Below are 19,010 nucleotides of genomic sequence, written 5' to 3' on the forward strand. Positions count from 1 at the left end.
AGTGTTATGTCTGACTGTAGGTGTACATGTATTTCTCGTTTGGTTTATCCAAGGATTTGTATAGTTAGACTAACTTATACAAATCCTTGGTTTATCTGACCTTGACCTCATTTTCCTGTTAAGTTTATTTGATCGTTGTAGAAAACCTTCATAATTAGGACTACCAACAGAATACCAATGGTAAGTAAAGAATGCGAGTCATTTCAGTGAGTGTACTCTTGTTAAATTTAGAAATAACTTTTTAAAAAAAAGTTATAGCTCCCTAAGGACAACTTGACCTGAGGTGGATTTTGCTGCTATTGCACTGTTATTAATTTCTGTCATTTGGTCTCTTGTGAAGGGTCGTCTCATTGACAACCAGACCATATCTTTTTATTTTTTTATATTGGTGTATCAAAACCGTTTGGTCTGAATATATTGTATAAATACAACCAGAAAGACGTTGATAATTATATTGTTGTTTTTGTAAGATTCATTACACGTCGACATTTCTTATGTTTGGTTAGAAATATAAGTTAAATTTAAAGAACAAATTAGTTTTTATTAACAAAATAGTAATAAAATGATTAGTGGTAAATCCAAACACTGTCCCTAGTTTGATGGATTTGCTACCCAACAGATCCAGCAGCGCTTAAATCCCTGCAAAAATAAAAACAGTGTTGCATCAATGATGAATGCATTTTTAATGATTTTTTACAAATGACGACTATAATGACCTGTTTGGTTTATATTTATATATAGAGAGAGAGGGAATAACTATATCTACTGAATGTTAAAACAATTTAAAATTTCGTAACAAAAATTAAGAATTATATAAGAAACGAAAATTAAAAAAAAATGTTTTCTTCACCAAATGAAGATAGCTAAAAAATGATGTCATTATGCTGCATGGGTAAAAAAAGGGAATTACACCTTTCTTTAATGATAATTAAACCTACTTTTCACAAATGGAAAACAATGTCGTATAACAATCCATATCTGCCCATTGTCCATTGTAAGCAGCGCTAATTACTAAACAGTCCTCGTTACCATTTTGATCATCTGGTTGTCCAGGGTAAAAATTCTTATAAGCCATTTCCTGCTTTGTCGATGACCACTTCCAAGTTCCCTCGGAATGAAAATCCCATCCGTCCAACCAGTAGCTCTCTGTCGAAAATAAAACATCGCGGTTAATATTTATAAAACTCTTCAGAACGTGAACAAAGCAAATATTATAAATTAAAAATCGACATTTCCCGAAATTAACACAGAAAGAAATGAATAAAAACAAATAACATATATAAACGATTTACAAAAAGTAAAATAAGCACAAATCAATATATGACTTCTATACATATCGGTACCGAAGTATCATTCGTCCTCTGCAAGAACTATATAAAGATTGAAACTATCCAGATGATAGTGCTGCGGGTATAGAAACAGAAGAGGGCTTCAAAGACACACTCTAACATTCATGCTACGTCCCGTGGCACTCCTTTCAGTGAAAAAATGAGAATAATTCCAGCACTGTGTAACATTACAAATATATATAACTTAAATTATTCTTCAATAGGGTTTTGGTAAAAACAATTACATGATACCAAAGGGAAATGCAAACTCATTAGTCGAAAATTAACTGACAACGCAATGGCTAGAAAGGAAAAAGACCAACAAACAAACAAGAGTACACAAAACACAACATAGAAACTAAAGACTCAGCAACATGAACCCCATCAGAATACTTGGGGTGAACTCAGGTGCTCCGGAAGGATTAGCAGATCCTGTCCCACATCTGAAACTTGTTTTAAGTCAGTAAAGTATAGTTATATTACGTAGTTAGGTTGCCTCTTGTTTGTGTTACTGAAGATGTGTTTGCATTACAGGAATTTGATATTAATGACAAATCTTTGATCAAATAGTCACTGCTAAATTCTATTACGTATTTTTAAAAGGCAGTAATTAAAATATCTTAATTCAAGCCGGCAAAATAGCCTTTTTGTATAGAACTGACTATTTGAACGGCACCATCAATATAATGAATTTCTTACCTGCGCTGGAAAATAGAAAATATGTTATTTTGCTGACATAAGGTAAGCGTAAGCTAAGTTAAATTATTTTGTTTACACACATATGCAAATAACTGACTATTATTTCAAAAGTAAGTTTAATTTTTGAAGATATGTGATTGAATTTGTATAATTATTTTTTTCAAATTTATGATGCAATGAGATTTTTAACTTTTTTTTTTTTTTTTTTATAACATACAGGTCTATAGAGATTTGATTCTTATACATACATCACGGTAGCATTAGACTGGCTAATTTTAGAAATAATTACAACTACATTTTTAGATATGATTGCACAAGGAATTGCAACAAATGGATGCTCAATATTTGTTGGTGTTGTTTTTTTTTTCAGTCTTGTTTTTAATAAATTCTTATTAATGGGAAGAATGGCTATAGGACACCTGTTATATAGTCATTCTTCCCCCGTGCCAGTTTTTCCCCCGGGGGAAAGACTGGTATGAGCCAATCTTTCCCCCGGGGAAATTTTGGATCATTGTGACTCTTCCCCTGCGGAAAGTTGACAATACGTATACATATAGTAACTTTTCCCCCATGCCAATCGTTCCCCCGTTATAGATTACACTATGTTTATATAGAGTCTGGAAATTAAACCGAACAGTGTTAGAATTAGATTTATTTATAAATATACAAATTTGTTGTTCATTTACATTCACACAAATCTGTCTACAGGTTTATCAGTCTGTCTATGAGTCAACAAGTCTGTCTTTCTGTTCAACAGTCTTTCTATGTGTCCCCTAGTCTTTTTACATTTTTTAATGACTGTCTTTATGTCCGTATGCATGGAAAAAAACTACTGACTGACCAGAAGTGGTTAAAGTAATTGTATGTATTTGGTCAATAATACCAAGGCTCCACGAAAGAGAATGGATATGACCAGAATGTGCTTTGTGTGAATAAATATATAACATGTATATATACTTATAGAAGATGTGATATGAGTGACAATGAGACAACTCTCCATCCAAATAACAATTTATAAAAGTAAACCATTATCGGTCAATGTACAGCCTTCAACACGGAGCCTTGGCTCACACCGAACAACAAGCTATAAAGGGCCCCAAAATTACTAGTGTAAAACCATTCAAACGGGAAAACCAACTGTCTAAGTTATATAAAAAAAAAACGAGAAACGAGAAACACGTATAAATGACATAAACAAACGACAACTACTGTACATAAGATTCCTGACTTAGGACAGGTGCAAATATTTGAAGCGGGTTTAAACGTTTTAATGGTACAAAACCTTCTCCCTTTTTCTGAAACAATAGTATAACATCACAACAGAGAAAAACACATATAAATACATATCAAATGTATATTCACACGATGAAGCTTTGGTAACTATAAACTAAGAAAAAAGTTACAATCATTTAAAAAATCTTATCGTGACGTCGCCGACGTTATATTACAAGGCGGAAAATTTAGCTTATCATGCTACTCATGGGGGAAAAATTGGCCTGTTCCTAGTTTTCCCCTTATAACGCTGAGGGGGGAAAATGGGATCATGCCAATTTTTCCGGGGGGAATATTGGATCGATCCAGTATTTCCCCCCGGAAATTTTGGCATGGGGGAAGAATGGCTATAGGACACCGGTCAAATAACCATTTCTATAGAAATATGCTATTTGTCGGTTGAATTTATATATTTTATTCAGAGCTGGAAAAAAAAATATGCTGGTGCAAGTCAAATAGCCAGTTCAATACAAATAGGCTATTTTGCCAGCTTGAATTAGATATTTTAATTAGTGCCGGAAAAATAGCCACTGATTTTTTAAAATGGGGTAGGAGTATAATATTGTAAAACTCTTTGCCTATTTTAAAAGCCAGTTAGTTCAAACTTATCGATATTTAACTTTGTGTTCGTTGCGTATACACAAATTCCCTCTTTAAAACTTTGAAATGTTACCATTGGTTGATCCTCCTGTCATTTGTAAGAAAGTATGATTGAGGAATTTGTTTTCTTCTGCCGAATTTACCACTGCTAACGTCCCACCATACACTCGGCAAACGTTCTGAAAATGTACAAGCAAAATATGTTTTCCCGTGTGGTACATAAATGTGTAATGGCATATGACATAGGCATGCTTAACTCAACTCTTTTTAAAATTATGCGCTTATCGCTTTTACTTTATGAATAGAAAGTAAAAGTATAAAGAAAATGTATAGTATTTTGTATCGAAACACGTAAAATTGGTAAATCGCCCTCAAAATAAAATGGACGGCAAACATCTGGAGCAATCGCTCTAACATATATTTATGTGGAGGTCTCTTGCATGAGTAGGCGAGGCAACCAAAAAGTATTAATAGTCAAATTAAAAGAAACTTTGCAATGCGTTTCTAAGGATTATTTTCATTGAACTTTTTCAACAGTAAAATCTATATTTTGCATAAGCCATATTTAAAATACAATACAATTTCTTCTTTATATCGACATATTACCAGTGAAGATACACTTTAATTAAACATACCACTGCAGATTGCCATGCACTTTTCTGTGTGCTCAGGAGATAGCAAGAGTTGCCATGATGTATCCAATTTTTTTGACAATTAGACGTCAATATAAGAGCTTGTCCTGAAAAAATATTTATAATTGATAGGGACTACAAAATAATGTACAGTGAGAATACAAACACCCTGAAAAAGATATGAAGTTTTAAATGACGTATGTCAATTTCCGTATTTCTTTGCTTGCAACTAAGGTCTCTGTTCCTGTTAACTTAATATTAGTTGCAACAATGGAGGAGTTGTTAGATCATGCGCTTCTAATAAAAACTTGAAATTAATACGCAAAGTATAATCGTAAATTATGCACATGCGATTGGAATTTGTTTGTGGTAAATGCGATTTGATTTACTCGAGATTTGAGGTCATGCGCTAGACAAGCAGATTATTAGCTCGAGAATACACTTGAAAGTCTTCATGGTGGACTTTTGGATGGAGAGTTTTCTCATTGGCACTCACACCACATCTTCCTATATCTACTTGATCTAAACAAATAAATCCGCACAACGAAACCGTTTCCTAACTGCGTTATTTGTATTAAAACTGAAAGAGGTAAATAAGGTCAACTTTCGGACACCGGTACAGGATAAAAACATTAATATACAAGTGTTTTAGCATTTGATTTTGCCATTTGCTTAGGGACTTTCCATTTAAAATGTTCGTCGTGTGATCGCTTTTTTGTAAAAAAAATCTCTTCAAAAGAAATCATCAGTTTATAATTTGAGGATTACGAAGATGTAATGTATATATGTAAACGAGACAGTGTCACTGAAATGCATCGACTTTTCTTACTCACATTGTAAAATTCTCAAAAGAGTAATTGAAAGTGTACTTACCACCACATAAAAGAAAGAAGAAAATAATATACAGCTCAGGCATAATAATAATGTGGCCTTCGGTAAACAACAGCTTTTACAGACATAAGATAGTAGGGTCAAAGAAGTTATCGTAATCCGAAAGTTCTTGCGTAGTCTTGTGAAATAAACTCCCCCAACTTTCCCAAAATCTGTTTTTATAGTTATATTGGAAAGGGTGCGTTTTGTTTTGTTCTGATAGGAATGGTCTACTGGAATGTTTACATTCCTATGTCCTGTATACCCCTATGACCAGCTCTATTAGTACTAAGATGACATTTATCATTAATTTGTAACTAGCCCTTTACAGTTTTCAAAACATTCCATAGTATACAATACCAAATCAGGGGTTATTAATGGCGTACGTAATTTTATTTACATATTTTTCTTTATAGAATCTTATATTTTCTTATCCATAGTGCGCTTCCCAAAAGTTTGAATATAAACTTTTAATGACATTTTGGTCTTGAAAAGTTCTTCACGTTTTTCTCTGACTGACTATGACGTATTTACACTAAATCCATTGGATGTGTATTGATTGATTATTTAGTCTTAGATTCATATTTTTTTTATTATTTGTTATAGGCTGTGAACTCGCTGTCAGTAACTGCATGTACTCTCAGATCCGTACTTGATGTCTTTTTATTGTTTGGATGTGCAATAACCCGGCCACGTCCACTCTTATGTTTTTGTTATATGTATTTCTATTTGTATCCATCTGACGAGTTAAGCCCTTTTAAACTGATTTTTATTGTTCGTTCTTATGTTGTACTGTTGTATTGTCGCAGGTTAGCAAAGGGTTGCCACTTGGGATCACTCTTACATATTTTTTTACCCCGCCTCTTTCTGTATGTATGTGCCTGTCCCAAGTCAGGAGCTTGTAGTTTAGATGTTGTCGTTTGTTGCTGTGTTACATATTTGTTTTCCGTTCTTTTTTTGTACTTTAATTATGCCGTTAATTTTCTCGTTTGAATTGTTTTCGTGTCTTTTTAAAATCTGACTATGCGATATGGGCTTTGCTCACTGTTGAACGATGTACGTTGACATATAGCCGTTAATTTCTATGTCATTTGTTCTCTTGTGGAGAGTTGTCTCATTGGCAATCATACTAACTCTTCTTTTTTATATTCAAGCTTTAATTGATGCATTATATACATCAATATTCGGCTAGTAATTGAAATTTCAAATAGTGGTTACATTGTAAGCGAGAACATTTGGCAATCGATTATCTTTGAATACTAGAAGCAAAGCTATCAAATTTTGAAAGCGATTCATTACCCTTTCAATGATAAACTATTTGTGTTATGAAAAGTGAAAATAGCCATTCTTTGATTATTATGTATGCATGTGTGTTACTACGTTTTTTGATTGAGTTAACCTTCCAATTGATATTTTATAGTGTGTCTTTCTATGTTGTGATGTTTCAGAAAAGGGAGAAGGTTTGGAACCATTAAAACTCTCAATCCCGCTGCAATTGTTTGCACTTGTCCCTAGTAAGTCAGGAATCTGATGTTTAGTGTTGTCGTCGGTTTATCTGGTTAATAAGTTTTTCTCGTTTCTCGTTTTTATATTGAGTAGACAGTTGGTTTTCCCGTTAGAATGGTTTTACACTAGAGTTAGTAATCTGTATTGCCTTTTACAGCTTGCTGTTCGGTGCGAGCCAAAGCTCAGTGTTGAAGACCGTACCTTGACCTATAATAGTTTACTTTTATAAATTGTGACTTGGATGGAGAGATGCTTCATTGATACTCATCATTGCTCATCACACCACATCTTCCTATATCTATGTAGCTTGAGAGTGTTTTGTGTATTAGTATATCTAGAAACATGTATTATATGTCTATGGTATATTATTTCAATTTATTTGATTTTCAAATCTCCTTATCCTTTAGATGTCACTCAGTAATATTGATGGACCTTGACCTTTCATACATTTGTGAAGAGGGAGAAGAGGTTAAGACCAGTGCAGTTTCATAATCTCACTGTTCTTTTTCTTAGAGTTTTAGGTCATTGGTTTGATTAATTACCGAGTCAAACCGAACCAATACGGATCAACCAGGGGAGGGGAGGGGTATAGAAGATCATTTTCATCCGTTTCTGCTGTGAAAATTGTACACAGTAATATTCAATTGTCATTTCATTTCAACCTTGTCCTGCAGGGCAGAATAATTTATTTTCAGTTCTTATCAGTCCAGCATAATTATTTCCAAAATCACCTACTCCCTGTAATCATATGGTCTTTCCCTCAATTTAAACAAGGATGTTTACAGTTGCTTTCCGATAAGCACGCGGCACTTACAAGTTAAACAAAGGTCAGGTCGGTTCGCAGATTAAGTAATGTTTCTAGGTATGCCATTGGACTGTCATATGACTTCAGTAAACAAGCAAGTTAAAAAGAGGAAGTTAACGAATCTAGATAAACATATCGGTCAAGTAAATAGTTGGTTCCTATTCTTATCAAGGTTACATGTTCCATCACATCAGCATTGGTTTGAATGTAAATCCTTTATATAATGGTCTGGATATTATGTAATCCGCATCATATACTAGTAGTTTGAAAGAAAAAGATGAACATATCACCTTTACCCTGTAAATCAATATTTCCCATTCTAGTTAAGGTAGTACAAAACACTTTCACTAAAATTAATTTGGCTCGTTCAATTTTCATAAAATTTTGACAAAGTATTCACTTTAACAAAAATATAAAAATTTAAAACTTTTTGAACCAACCGTTTTGTCAGAAAAATTACACTGGCTATATAGTAATTTGATAAAGACCAATTTTCATAATTGATATTCCTTTTACAACACAACGTAATTAAAACGTTAAGCTGATTTTACAGAGCTTATCTCCCTGTAGTGTTAGGTACCACCTTAATAACTGGAAGGTTTGTTTTTCTTAACATACGGACAGATATGGAACATATTTGTTTCATAAAAAAGAAAACAACGTAGATACTCGTTTTTAGGTAGGGATTAATAAAGGCAACAGTACTGTAGTATACTGGTAATCAAAGTCATAAATCGATTGAGAGAAAGCAAATCAGGTTACAAACTAAAACCGAGGGAACAGATCAACTATATTAAAGAGGAAAACAAAGGCACGATAGGAACACTGAAGTACATAAAAACAAAGCCAACATGCATAGAAGCGAACTATTTGATAACAACTGCTATATTCCTAACTTGGTTCTTGACATTTTGAACAAAATGGTGGGATGAACCTGGTTTGCTAAATAGTCAGACCTCCTGCTTAATGACAATGTCAAGAAGATCGATAACATGACAACAGTACGTATACAAATACAGCACTAAAACACGCAAGAACAGTCATCACAGAAAAACAAACGAACAAATAATATTATTAATAGTTGACACAACATGCAAACCGCAGAACAACAACGTTCGAACATATTCCATCAACGACAGACAGAACAGGATGTCATAAACAGTGACGTGCTTACGTAACTGAACTGCCATCTCGAACTATGTTCAATTATTTTCACAATACTCGTCCAAACAATTTTCCTGACAATGATGATATTGAAAGGCAAGTTTATATTTTTTTGGACTACAAACGATCCGTCATATGTATGTATGTATGTATGTATGTATGTATGTATGTATGTATGTATGTATGTATGTATGTATGTATGTATGTATGTATGTATGTATGTATGTATGTATGTATGTATGTATGTATGTATGTATGTATGTATGTATGTATGTATGTATGTATGTATGTACGTATGTACGTACGTACGTACGTACGTACGTGTATGTATGTATGTATGTATGTATGTATGTATGTATGTATGTATGTATGTATGTATGTATGTATGTATGTATGTATGTATGTATGTATGTATGTATGTATGTATGTATGTATGTATGTATGTATGTATGTATGTATGTATGTATGTATGTATGTATGTATGTATGTATGTATGTATGTATGTATGAAGTTCGCTGTAAACTACATCATCGATTTCAGATACTGTGGATTCATTATTATTCGTTAGACACTAATTTTCTTGGATTTCGTAGGCACAGATAAACCGCGAAATTAAACAAATTTTCTGTAAGCTTGTATGCAGACTTCGGCGAAACCACGAAATTATAAACATCCACTAACATGTAAATTTTCTTTTGATCTACGAAAATTGGTACACCCGAATCAAATGAATCCGTAGGTATATTGATAAAATCCTGTCACTCAATAACCCAAACAATTGAGTGCTTTCATCACGTTTATCTATGTGAACTTGAAATTACCCGGGATACTACTGAGATTGGAAAGTGTGTTTCTTATCTTTATCTTTTACTCGATCTTGAAACAGATGGACGACCGGTTCGAATTTACAAACGTGTCTACTTCCCATTTTTCTTTGATAAATCTTATTCCTTTCAGTCGCCGCGATATAACTCAAGTAACAACTCGTCTTCAAACCAATACCAAAAAACCAATTTTTCTCACACTCCTGTAAAAATTAACTCAGTGATTTCTATAAGATACACATATTTCAGATTGTAATTTTTAAAAAGTGCATATTTTTTTCAATGGAATTTAGAATTATATGAACGATAGTAATTTCATTTTGAAACAAAATGAAGGGTACTAGCGGCTTGAACTCTTTTTATCAATTGTATACCTGTTATCTTCATGAGGTCATGAACCTCCAACAGTATGATGGCACTTAAACACGCAATTTTCTTCTTATCATTTGTTTGTAAGTATTGTTCTTATGTTTTGGAAAAACTTATCATCTTGTTTTAAATACTTCCATTGAATATTGTAACCTAAGTTTACTTTAATACTTTCATTTGTCTCATTAAAGGGCTTTACACAAGTACAGTAATTCAATTATGTCTTGAAATAGGTTTGACATTAAAGGCAGTATTAGTTTGCCCTGATTGAATTAATGAATTGTGGACTATAAGGAAATATAGATGATCCCTAAAATGAGACAGCAACCAACTCTAAAAATTACCAAATATATAAATAAGAACACGTGGTATGCTTGCCAATCGGACTTTCCACCAGAGACCAAATGGCATAGAATTCTCAACGTAATGTCAACGTACAGATTTTAACAATGAGCGAATCCCATACCAAATAGTCAGCTTGAAAAGACCCCCAAAAATGATAACTGTAAACAACTCAAGCGAGAAAACGACAAAACATCAAGAATAAAATTGAGAATGGATCAAGAAGTATGTTATAGATAGGATACAGAGTAAACATTCTGCGCTTTCTTTTTTTAAGTACCAGTTTCTTCCACCAAACACTTATGAGGGACGTAAAAGGGGGTATCTGCACAGAAGAACTCGAAATAAAATTGCCATTTAACGATGAACGAACAATAAAAAAAAATCGTGCACGTTGACCTTTCATCGATTTCACGAAACACAGTGAATAACTAAAATTGAGAAAGGAAATGGTGAATATGTCAAAGCGACAACCACCCGACCATAGAGCAGACAACTAACATATTTCACGGCTGCTCGTGAAATAAAAATGATAAAACACGTTGCACAAAAATAATCATTTAACTGTGAAAATAACCGCTCCCCTGTTTGCATGTTTCATTACGAAATATAAGGTTAAATTTTTGAAACCAAAACAGTTATACGCATCAACAAATTAATTTGAAATGTAATAGGATATGACTGGTGATATAAAAAAAAACTCGGGGAACCCTTAACAGTCATATGAATAAAACAAAATATGATTTGCCAATTATCATTCAGATACGACGGAAAAAGCTTTTTATATTTTTTTTGAAATAAATTTACTGGTTAAGGAGAAGTTGCAGATGTAAAGTTTTAAAGACCGAAAAATACACAAATGCAACTGAAGACATAAGTATACAACTCCGGTGAAATAAACGTGGATATACTAAAAAAGGGGGTTTCTCGCTTTTATAATACGGAAAATAGAAGATGATAAGAGCGGAAAGTGGGTAAGATTTAAAACAAAATAATTGACATTTTTAAACATGCATCCCCGTGTGCGCCCTCATATGATAGAATGACCTGCGATGTGACCGTGTACATTTATTTTACAGACGTACACGCCGATTGTCCGGATGGTTGGCACCATTACAGTGCATCCTGTTATTACATCAGCAAAAACGTCCATCTCAGCTGGCCTGAAGCTTCTGTTGGTATCATATTTAATTTAGTATTATAACATTACATGTCTGATTCATAATAAACTGTACTTTTATTTTGCTGAACCTACATATGTTTAATAAGAATCTTTTTTTTATTATTTTTGGCTGACGACAATTGCGAGGCTTTATAATTTGATTGGTCAATAAAAAAGCTTTTCTACCTCAGAAATAGATACTTCAGCTGTATTTGGCAAACCTTTAGGAATCATTGATGGTCTTCAACCTTGTACTTTATTTGTAAGTTTTAACTTTTTTTTATTCGAGCGTCACTGAAGAGTCTTTTGTAGTCGAAATGCGCTTCTTGCGCAAATATAAAAAAATAATCATGGTTTACATACGATGAGTTTATTTTCATATTTACTAAAATACATATATCCAAAAACTTCAAACTATGAAAATCGACCTTCCACCAGTTTTTGTCTCTTGACAAATTCAGTCATAAACATATCTTTTCATTACATATTCAAATACCGTAAGAAAAGTGATAGCAAAACACAAAGCGCGACTCGCAGTTGTTGACGATCAATCCATGCTAAACTTTGGTAAGATAGTGACTGCAAAGCAGTAAGTGCTATCATTACTGTTGTAGATACTGAAGACGTGTTAAGTTTTAAGAGTGATTTAAAAGCAGTAACTGATGACGGTATGTTAAACTTTCTGTTTACAGAGTGATTGTAAAGCGTTGAGTGCGAACCTTGCAGTTGTTGACGATCGAGACACGTTGAACTTTCTGTTTTCAAAGATTAATCCATCACATCAAAAACCACAAAATGGAGTTTGTCAAACAAACGGTAACTGTTATATGCCATTTTTCTCTATCTAATTAAGGGAAAAAGAAAAAGATAAATTGAGTGAATGATATTTTACGGGAATAATAGGGGGGAGGGGAATGAAACCTAAGTGAGCGTCAGTATCTAATAAACGAATAAGAAATATACAAACAAATACTCTTTTCTAAAAGAGAAATAGATTCCTTACACGATCATATTTATGTTTAGGCTCGTGTCATTATACCTACTGTCATTATGTTCTCTCTATACATTTGTTTTTGTATTTTTTGCCAGATATTTTGAATCCTCTTATTTTATCCATGTAGGGCTAGGAAAATGTTTTGCCCAGCTTATCCCTACTTTATTATTTGATTAAATACTTTTTAAAAAGCCATTTTTGAATCTTTATAATTATTTGTTTATAGTTCATAAAAAAAACAACAGTTGGCAATGTTAAATTGTATAAAAATCTAGAGAGAATCATTTCCCGCCAGATTTTTAATGGCTTATATCTCGAAAACGAGGGCACAAACCGTTCTAATTTTTTTCTTTTTCTTTTTTTTTAATTATTTATATACTATCAATTAATAAATAACAGTCTTTTCAAAAGCTTGTTATTTCGAAGAAGAGGAGCACACATTCTTAATAATAGTTGTTTGTAAAAGAATATATTTAATACTAAATACAAAAATTCACACGATTCTACAAATTCTCCTTAGCTGACTACTGGATTGATGGTACCGACCAAGTTGTGGAAGGACATTGGATTTGGGCGACATTTTCAAACCCAATAGAAGGTAATTTCTGGTGTCCAGGGAATCCTAGTAATAGCGGTGGACATGAAGATTGTTTGGAGTTCAAAGATGGCCACTGGAATGATGATGTATGTACCAACCGGCAGCCATTTATTTGTGAAATGGAGTAAGAACAAAATTATTTTATACGTTCAAATGAACTTTATCATTAAATCATTTTTTTTAAATGAGAAACAACTCGGTATGAACTTAATGGCATTTAAAGCCTTTCTACAGCAATCTCAATATTATAAATGCGATCAATTCTCGACATTTGATCTAAATGTCCTTCATATTTATTGGTTCTAAAGACGTATTCGTATGCTTTATTTTCCCACCATTTGCACCTCTCCTCCTGTGCAAATGAAGAACAAAAAGTTCACATTTCGGAATAGGTGAAACCATCGTTTGTCGTAAAGATTTGTTCTCAATCGATCATCATTGTGAATTAATTGATGTTACTAAACAAACGTAATATATATATATTTGGATATAGACAATATCCTTTATTTTAAGGTCGGTGCATTATTATTGCAATCTTAGCACTGTTTTTTTTTGCATCCTTAACATTGTATTTTTGCATTCTTAACATTGGCTTTTTTGCATTTTTAACATTGTCTTTGCATTCTTAACATTGTTTTTTTTTTTGCATTTTTAACAATTTTGTTTTGCATTCTAAACATTATTTTTTGTGTATTCTTAACTCTTTTTTCTTTGGCATTCTTAACATTGTTTTTTGCATTCCTAACATTGTTTTTTTTTGCATTTCTAACATTGTTTTTTTTTGCATTCCTAACATTGTTTTTTTTTTTGCAGTTCTAACATTGTTTTTTTTTTTTATTTTTAACATTGCTTTTTTGCAGATATCCCGTTGGTGGACAAGCTATCATTGGTTAGAAGCGAACAAAAGGAAGAGTGTCGAAGTTACTTTTTGACATTAAACATTATATTTTGAATATTTTAAAGTATTTTCTTCAGTTTACCTAGCTGTATATACTCTCGGAGACAAACAGTCCACCACATGCATGAACAGTTAAAGAAAAAATATGTGCTTTTAAGACGGGAATACATAAACATACACGTGCATATAAGAATATAAAAAAAAATGCACAGCTTTTATCACGCCTGTTTCTGTTAATAATTGCGATACATTTAAATTACTCTTGTCTACGATTCAACTGTGGTACAGCTTAAACACTTTTGTTTCTATTTGAACTGCGATACCACTTAAATCACGTGCGTCTCTCTCGTTCAACGAGGACCTAGCAAGGATTACTTCTGACTTTTGTTTTAATTACGGTACCGCTTCAATCATTTCTATCTCTGTTTTTTTACTTAGATACATTTTAAATTACGTCTGTTTCCGTTTTAACTGCAATGCAGATTTAATCACTACTGTCTATAGTTCATCTGCAGTACAGCTTAAATCATGTCTGTCTCTGTGTTTACTGGACTGCTGCGATACCGATCACTCCTGTTTCTATTTTTACTAATTGGCTTAAATTTGGCCTCTTTGATTTAATTGGAATACAATTAAAACCGCTGCGGTCTCCGTTTTAAAATATGGTCCACTTTTAATCATTCTAATTTCTGTTTCAAATATGATACAGCTGAAATTACTCTTGTCTCTGTTTTGTGTTTGGCACATATTCAGTTACTCATGTCTTTGTTGTAAGTGCGATTCAGAAAACATACTCCTGTCGATGTCTTTAATCTCTACAGTCTCTTTTAACTGTGACAAAGCTTAAACCATTCATGCCGCTGTTTTAACTGTAGAACATCTTGAATAACTCATTCATCTGTTTCTCTGGCACAGCTTTAATCGCTCCGTCGTCTGCTGCAACCAACCGTGACATAGATTAAATCACTTCTGTCTGTCTTTAAATGTGTCACAGCTATAAAAAAAACACGTTTTCAACTGCGGCACATGTTTCATATCTCTGTTCCTTTGTAACTTTGTGGTTCTTAAATAACATTGCTATTGCTGTGTTCATTGTGACACAACCAAAATAATTCATGCGTCTGTTAAACTGTGTCACAGGCTAACCACTTCGTCTCCTGGTTTGATGCACATCTCTTATAATTCCGTGTCTATATGCTTGAACTTTCTCAAGTAAGTAAGTAATTAAGAATTAGACAAGCGATATCTTACCTCCTACTCCTAGCCAATATATTGTGTTTCTTTCAAATATTACAGCACTTTCATAGCTGAAATCTCTTTCCAGGAGCTAGATTTATCTTAAACATCTCATATTTCGAAGATAAGCTTATTTTTGCATTGGTACTGCAGCCCTCTTGGATGCTTTAATCATATGATTAAAATTTAATACACCTCAAAGAGGTGGATTAAGTTTAACGACAGTTTTTAGCCTTTTTAAAGCAGCGTTAAAATTAACGACAAGTTGAACAACACACTAATCATATGATTAAAATCAATCAAATGATTAAGAAATTTTAACGACGCGTTAGCACTAACGACAAGTTGAACAACAGACCCTAGGTCTTTTCATACTGCTGTAGAGGTCAACTGCTGCTAAAACAAGCATTTGGTTTTGAATTTGAATCCTGGTGTCAATGATGAGTTTATTATTAACACTCATTTAAAAAAAATCATACAATTATTTCAATTTCAGCTTTTTCAAATTTAAATCGTTATCATTACGATTTCTATGTCTACATTGATATCCTTATCTTAATATGTGACCCCTTTACCATTGAAGTCTCTCATTGTTGTCTTATTGTTTTATCACATTTTAGGGCAAATTAATACTCTTATCTGTTCAAATATGCTTATATAAACAGCGTCAATACTAGTACCATGGTGTATTTAGCGTTTATCAGTTGTTTGCTTTGTTGTAAGTACTGACAATTAACTTGCATGTAACGGTATATTAACTGTTTACAAAATTTCAAATTGTTCGAAATATTCAATGCATCTCATCTTTCTTCTTAATTTGATCTTTTGATATTTTGTTTCTATCATCAGTGATGTTTTGTTTGTTTGCTAGTCTGTTTTCTTTGATAATTTTACATTCATCGTATCACTTATTTTGTAACGTTATAACACATGATATTTTCAAGAAACATGTTTTTGTCAAAATGCATTAGTTAACTGTGATCTATTCTGAGTCAAATGTCGGTGGTTAATGTGGTCTTTTGCACCATCCAGAATTGTTGGTGAGTCCTATTACCCTATTAATGATTTGTAGTAGTAATAGTAATAGTTTTTTATTTGTTTTTCGCCACTGTATGCTGAAATTTACAGGCTATCAAATTGAATGATGACGTTATATAAGCCAACAAAAATAAACTTAACTTGCAATTGAGTTTACTTTTTAACCACAAAATCATTGTTTAAAATGTCTAATAAGCAAAACGCCATCAGTAGGATTTTTTTTCAACTTTAAAATACATGTGTAATGATAAAAGTGAACTTATGGCCCAAGTTTAAGAGAAGATATTGCTTGTTTTAATCGCATTTGTTAAAAACTATAGCAGCTTCATGTTAAATAATGCAGTATTTCATTATGGAAAGATAGCCAATAATAACAACCGCCACAATTCATTCTTAATCCCAATATATTTGTTTTGGCTGTGTGGTTATAAACGAAGTAATATGTACGTCAACTGAAACTAATATTATATGTTATTCAGACTATTTAAAAAAGTGCTTATATAAATATACTAGTATACAAATTAGTTATTTTGCACTGGTTTTACAAGGATATCCGTTATGTTTTTTTTTCTATGCAAACAATCTGTTTTTTTGCCAAGATGAAAACAATTTTTTTCTTTCAATTTTAGCATTACATATAGTGGCAGCTAAGGGTGAAACAAACAAAATTTTTTTCTCAGGGTCAAAAACAAATTATTTTTTTCTCCAAAAACTGAAACAAACTTTTTTTCTCCAAAAAACACCATAGCCCCCCAGAAAATCAAATGGTTGCTGCCTAATACCTTTTTTAGCTCACCTGGCCCGAAGGGCCAAGTGAGCTTTTCTCATCACTTGGCGTCCGTCGTCCGTCGTCCGTCGTCCGTCGTCGTCGTCGTCCGTCGTCGTTATCTTTTACAAAAATCTTCTCCTCTGAAACTACTGGGCCAAATCAAATCAAACTTGGCCACAATCATCATTGGGGTATCTAGTTTAAAAAATGTGTGGCGTGACCCGGTCAACCAACCAAGATGGCCGCCACGGCTAAAAATAGAACATAGGGGGTAAAATGCAGTTTTTGGCTTATAACTCAAAAACCAAAGCATTTAGAGCAAATCTGACATGGGGTAAAAATGTTTATCAGGTCAAGATCTATCTGCCCTGAAATTTTCAGATGAATCGGTCAATCGGGTGTTGGGTTGCTGCCCCTGAATTGGTAATTTTGAAGAAATTTTGCTGTTTTTGGTTATCTTGAATATTATTATAGTTAGAGATAAACTGTAAACAGCAATAATGTTCAGCAAAGTAAGATCTACAAATAAGTCAACATGACCAAAATGGTCAATTGACCCGTTTAGGAGTTATTGCCCTTTATAGTCAATTTTTAACCATTTTTCGTAAATTAAAGTAATCTTTTACAAAAATCTTCTCCTCTGAAACTACTTGGCCAAATTAATCCAAACTTGGTCACAATCATCTTTGGGGTATCTAGTTTAAAAAATGTGTGGCGTGACCTGGTCAACCAACCAAGATGGCCGCCACCGCTAAAAATAGAACATAGGGGTAAAATGCAGTTTTTGGCTTATAACTCAAAAACCAAAGCATTTTGAGGAAATCTGACATGGGATAAAAATGTTTATCAGGTCAAGAACTATCTGCCCTGAAATTTTCAGATGAATCGGTCAATCGGTTGTTGGGTTGCTGCCCCTGAATTGGTAATTTTGAGGAAATTTTGCTGTTTTTGGTTATTATCTTGAATATTATTATAGATAGAGATAAATTGTAAACAGCAATAATGTTCAGCAAAGTAAGATCTACAAATAAGTCAACATGACCAAAATGGTCAGTTGACCCCTTTAGGAGTTAATGCCCTTTATAGTCAATCTTTAACCATTTTTCATAAATCTAAGTGATCTTTTACAAAATCTCCACTGAAACTACTAGGCCACAATCATCTTTGGGGTATCTAGTTTGAAAAATGTGTCCGATGACCTGGCCATTCAACCAAGATGGCCGCCACGGCTAAAAATAGAACATAGGGGTAAAATGCAGTTTTTTGCTTATAACTATGAAACCAAAGCATCTAGAGCAAATCTGACAAGAAGTTAAATTATTAATCAAGTCAATATATATCTGCCCTGAATTTTTCAGATGAATTGGACAACTGGTTGTTGGGTTGCTGCCCTCCAATTGGTAATTTTTAAAGAAATTTTGCCGTTTTTGGTTATCTTGAATACTATTATAGATAGCGATAAACTGTAAACAGCAATAATGTTCAGCAAAGTAAGATCTACAAATAAGTCAACATGACCTAAATGGTCAATTGACCCCTTAAGGAGTTATTGCCCTTTATAGTCAATTTTTAACAATTTTCATTAATTTGGTAAATTTATGTAAATTTTTACCAAATATAGTTCTCTGTTACTAATGGGCAAAGTTCATGATAGATATAATTGTAAGAAGCAAAATAGTTCAGTAAAGTAAGAACTTCAAACACATCACCATCACCAAAATACAATTTTGTCATGAATCCATTTGTGTCCTTTGTTTAATATGCACATAGACCAAGGTGAGCGACACAGGCTCTTTAGAGCCTCTAGTTTTGTTTTATTTTGATTAAGAAACATGTTGACTGCTGTGCTCACATTTTTTTTTATATTTTTACATATTTTGTGTGTTAGTTTTGATTACATATCG

The 19,010-nt window shown here is 32.9% G+C and overlaps 2 protein-coding genes across 3 annotated transcripts; one reads left to right on the forward strand and one right to left on the reverse strand.

The window, feature by feature from the left end:
- Positions 1-520: 520 nt before the first annotated feature.
- LOC134686162 (perlucin-like protein) lies at positions 521-5,547 on the reverse strand. The gene is made up of 5 exons (XM_063545835.1): positions 5,405-5,547; positions 4,535-4,638; positions 3,973-4,078; positions 939-1,146; positions 521-639 (listed from the first exon to the last, which is right to left on the reverse strand). The coding sequence occupies exons 1-5, from the start codon at positions 5,445-5,447 to the stop codon at positions 609-611; spliced, it is 492 nt and encodes a 163-aa protein (XP_063401905.1). The 5' UTR covers positions 5,448-5,547; the 3' UTR covers positions 521-608.
- A 4,529-nt stretch (positions 5,548-10,076) lies between these two features.
- On the forward strand, positions 10,077-14,181 carry LOC134686163 (C-type lectin domain family 4 member E-like). 2 transcript variants are annotated; one of them, XM_063545838.1, is made up of 5 exons: positions 10,077-10,152; positions 11,491-11,589; positions 12,266-12,389; positions 13,088-13,289; positions 14,026-14,181. In XM_063545838.1, exons 2-5 carry the CDS (start codon positions 11,512-11,514, stop codon positions 14,057-14,059), a joined length of 438 nt encoding a protein of 145 aa, XP_063401908.1. In that variant the 5' UTR covers positions 10,077-10,152; positions 11,491-11,511; the 3' UTR covers positions 14,060-14,181. The 2 variants fall into 2 exon arrangements, with proteins under 2 accessions (XP_063401908.1, XP_063401907.1); XM_063545837.1 differs by having other exon boundaries at positions 11,491-11,585.
- Positions 14,182-19,010: the final 4,829 nt, after the last annotated feature.

The sequence above is a fragment of the Mytilus trossulus genome, chromosome 10 (assembly GCF_036588685.1).
Source record: "Mytilus trossulus isolate FHL-02 chromosome 10, PNRI_Mtr1.1.1.hap1, whole genome shotgun sequence".
NCBI classification, from domain to species: Eukaryota; Metazoa; Mollusca; class Bivalvia; order Mytilida; family Mytilidae; genus Mytilus; species Mytilus trossulus.

What these genes read in the sequence shown, in the direction of transcription:
- LOC134686162 (XM_063545835.1), bottom strand. Translation starts at nt 5,447, where the DNA reads ATGCCTGAGCTGTATATTATTTTCTTCTTTCTTTTATGTGGTG. An exon ending in CTTCTTTCTTTTATGTGGTG is followed by an intron (nt 4,639 to 5,404) that starts GTAAGTACACTT and finishes ATATTTTTTCAG; the next exon opens with GACAAGCTCTTATATTGACG. An exon ending in GACAGGAGGATCAACCAATG is followed by an intron (nt 1,147 to 3,972) that starts GTAACATTTCAA and finishes TATTTTCGACAG; the next exon opens with AGAGCTACTGGTTGGACGGA.
- LOC134686163 (XM_063545837.1), top strand. Translation starts at nt 10,110, where the DNA reads ATGATGGCACTTAAACACGCAATTTTCTTCTTATCATTTGTTT. An exon ending in TTTCTTCTTATCATTTGTTT is followed by an intron (nt 10,153 to 11,490) that starts GTAAGTATTGTT and finishes TTTATTTTACAG; the next exon opens with ACGTACACGCCGATTGTCCG. An exon ending in TCAGCTGGCCTGAAGCTTCT is followed by an intron (nt 11,586 to 12,265) that starts GTTGGTATCATA and finishes TTCTGTTTACAG; the next exon opens with AGTGATTGTAAAGCGTTGAG.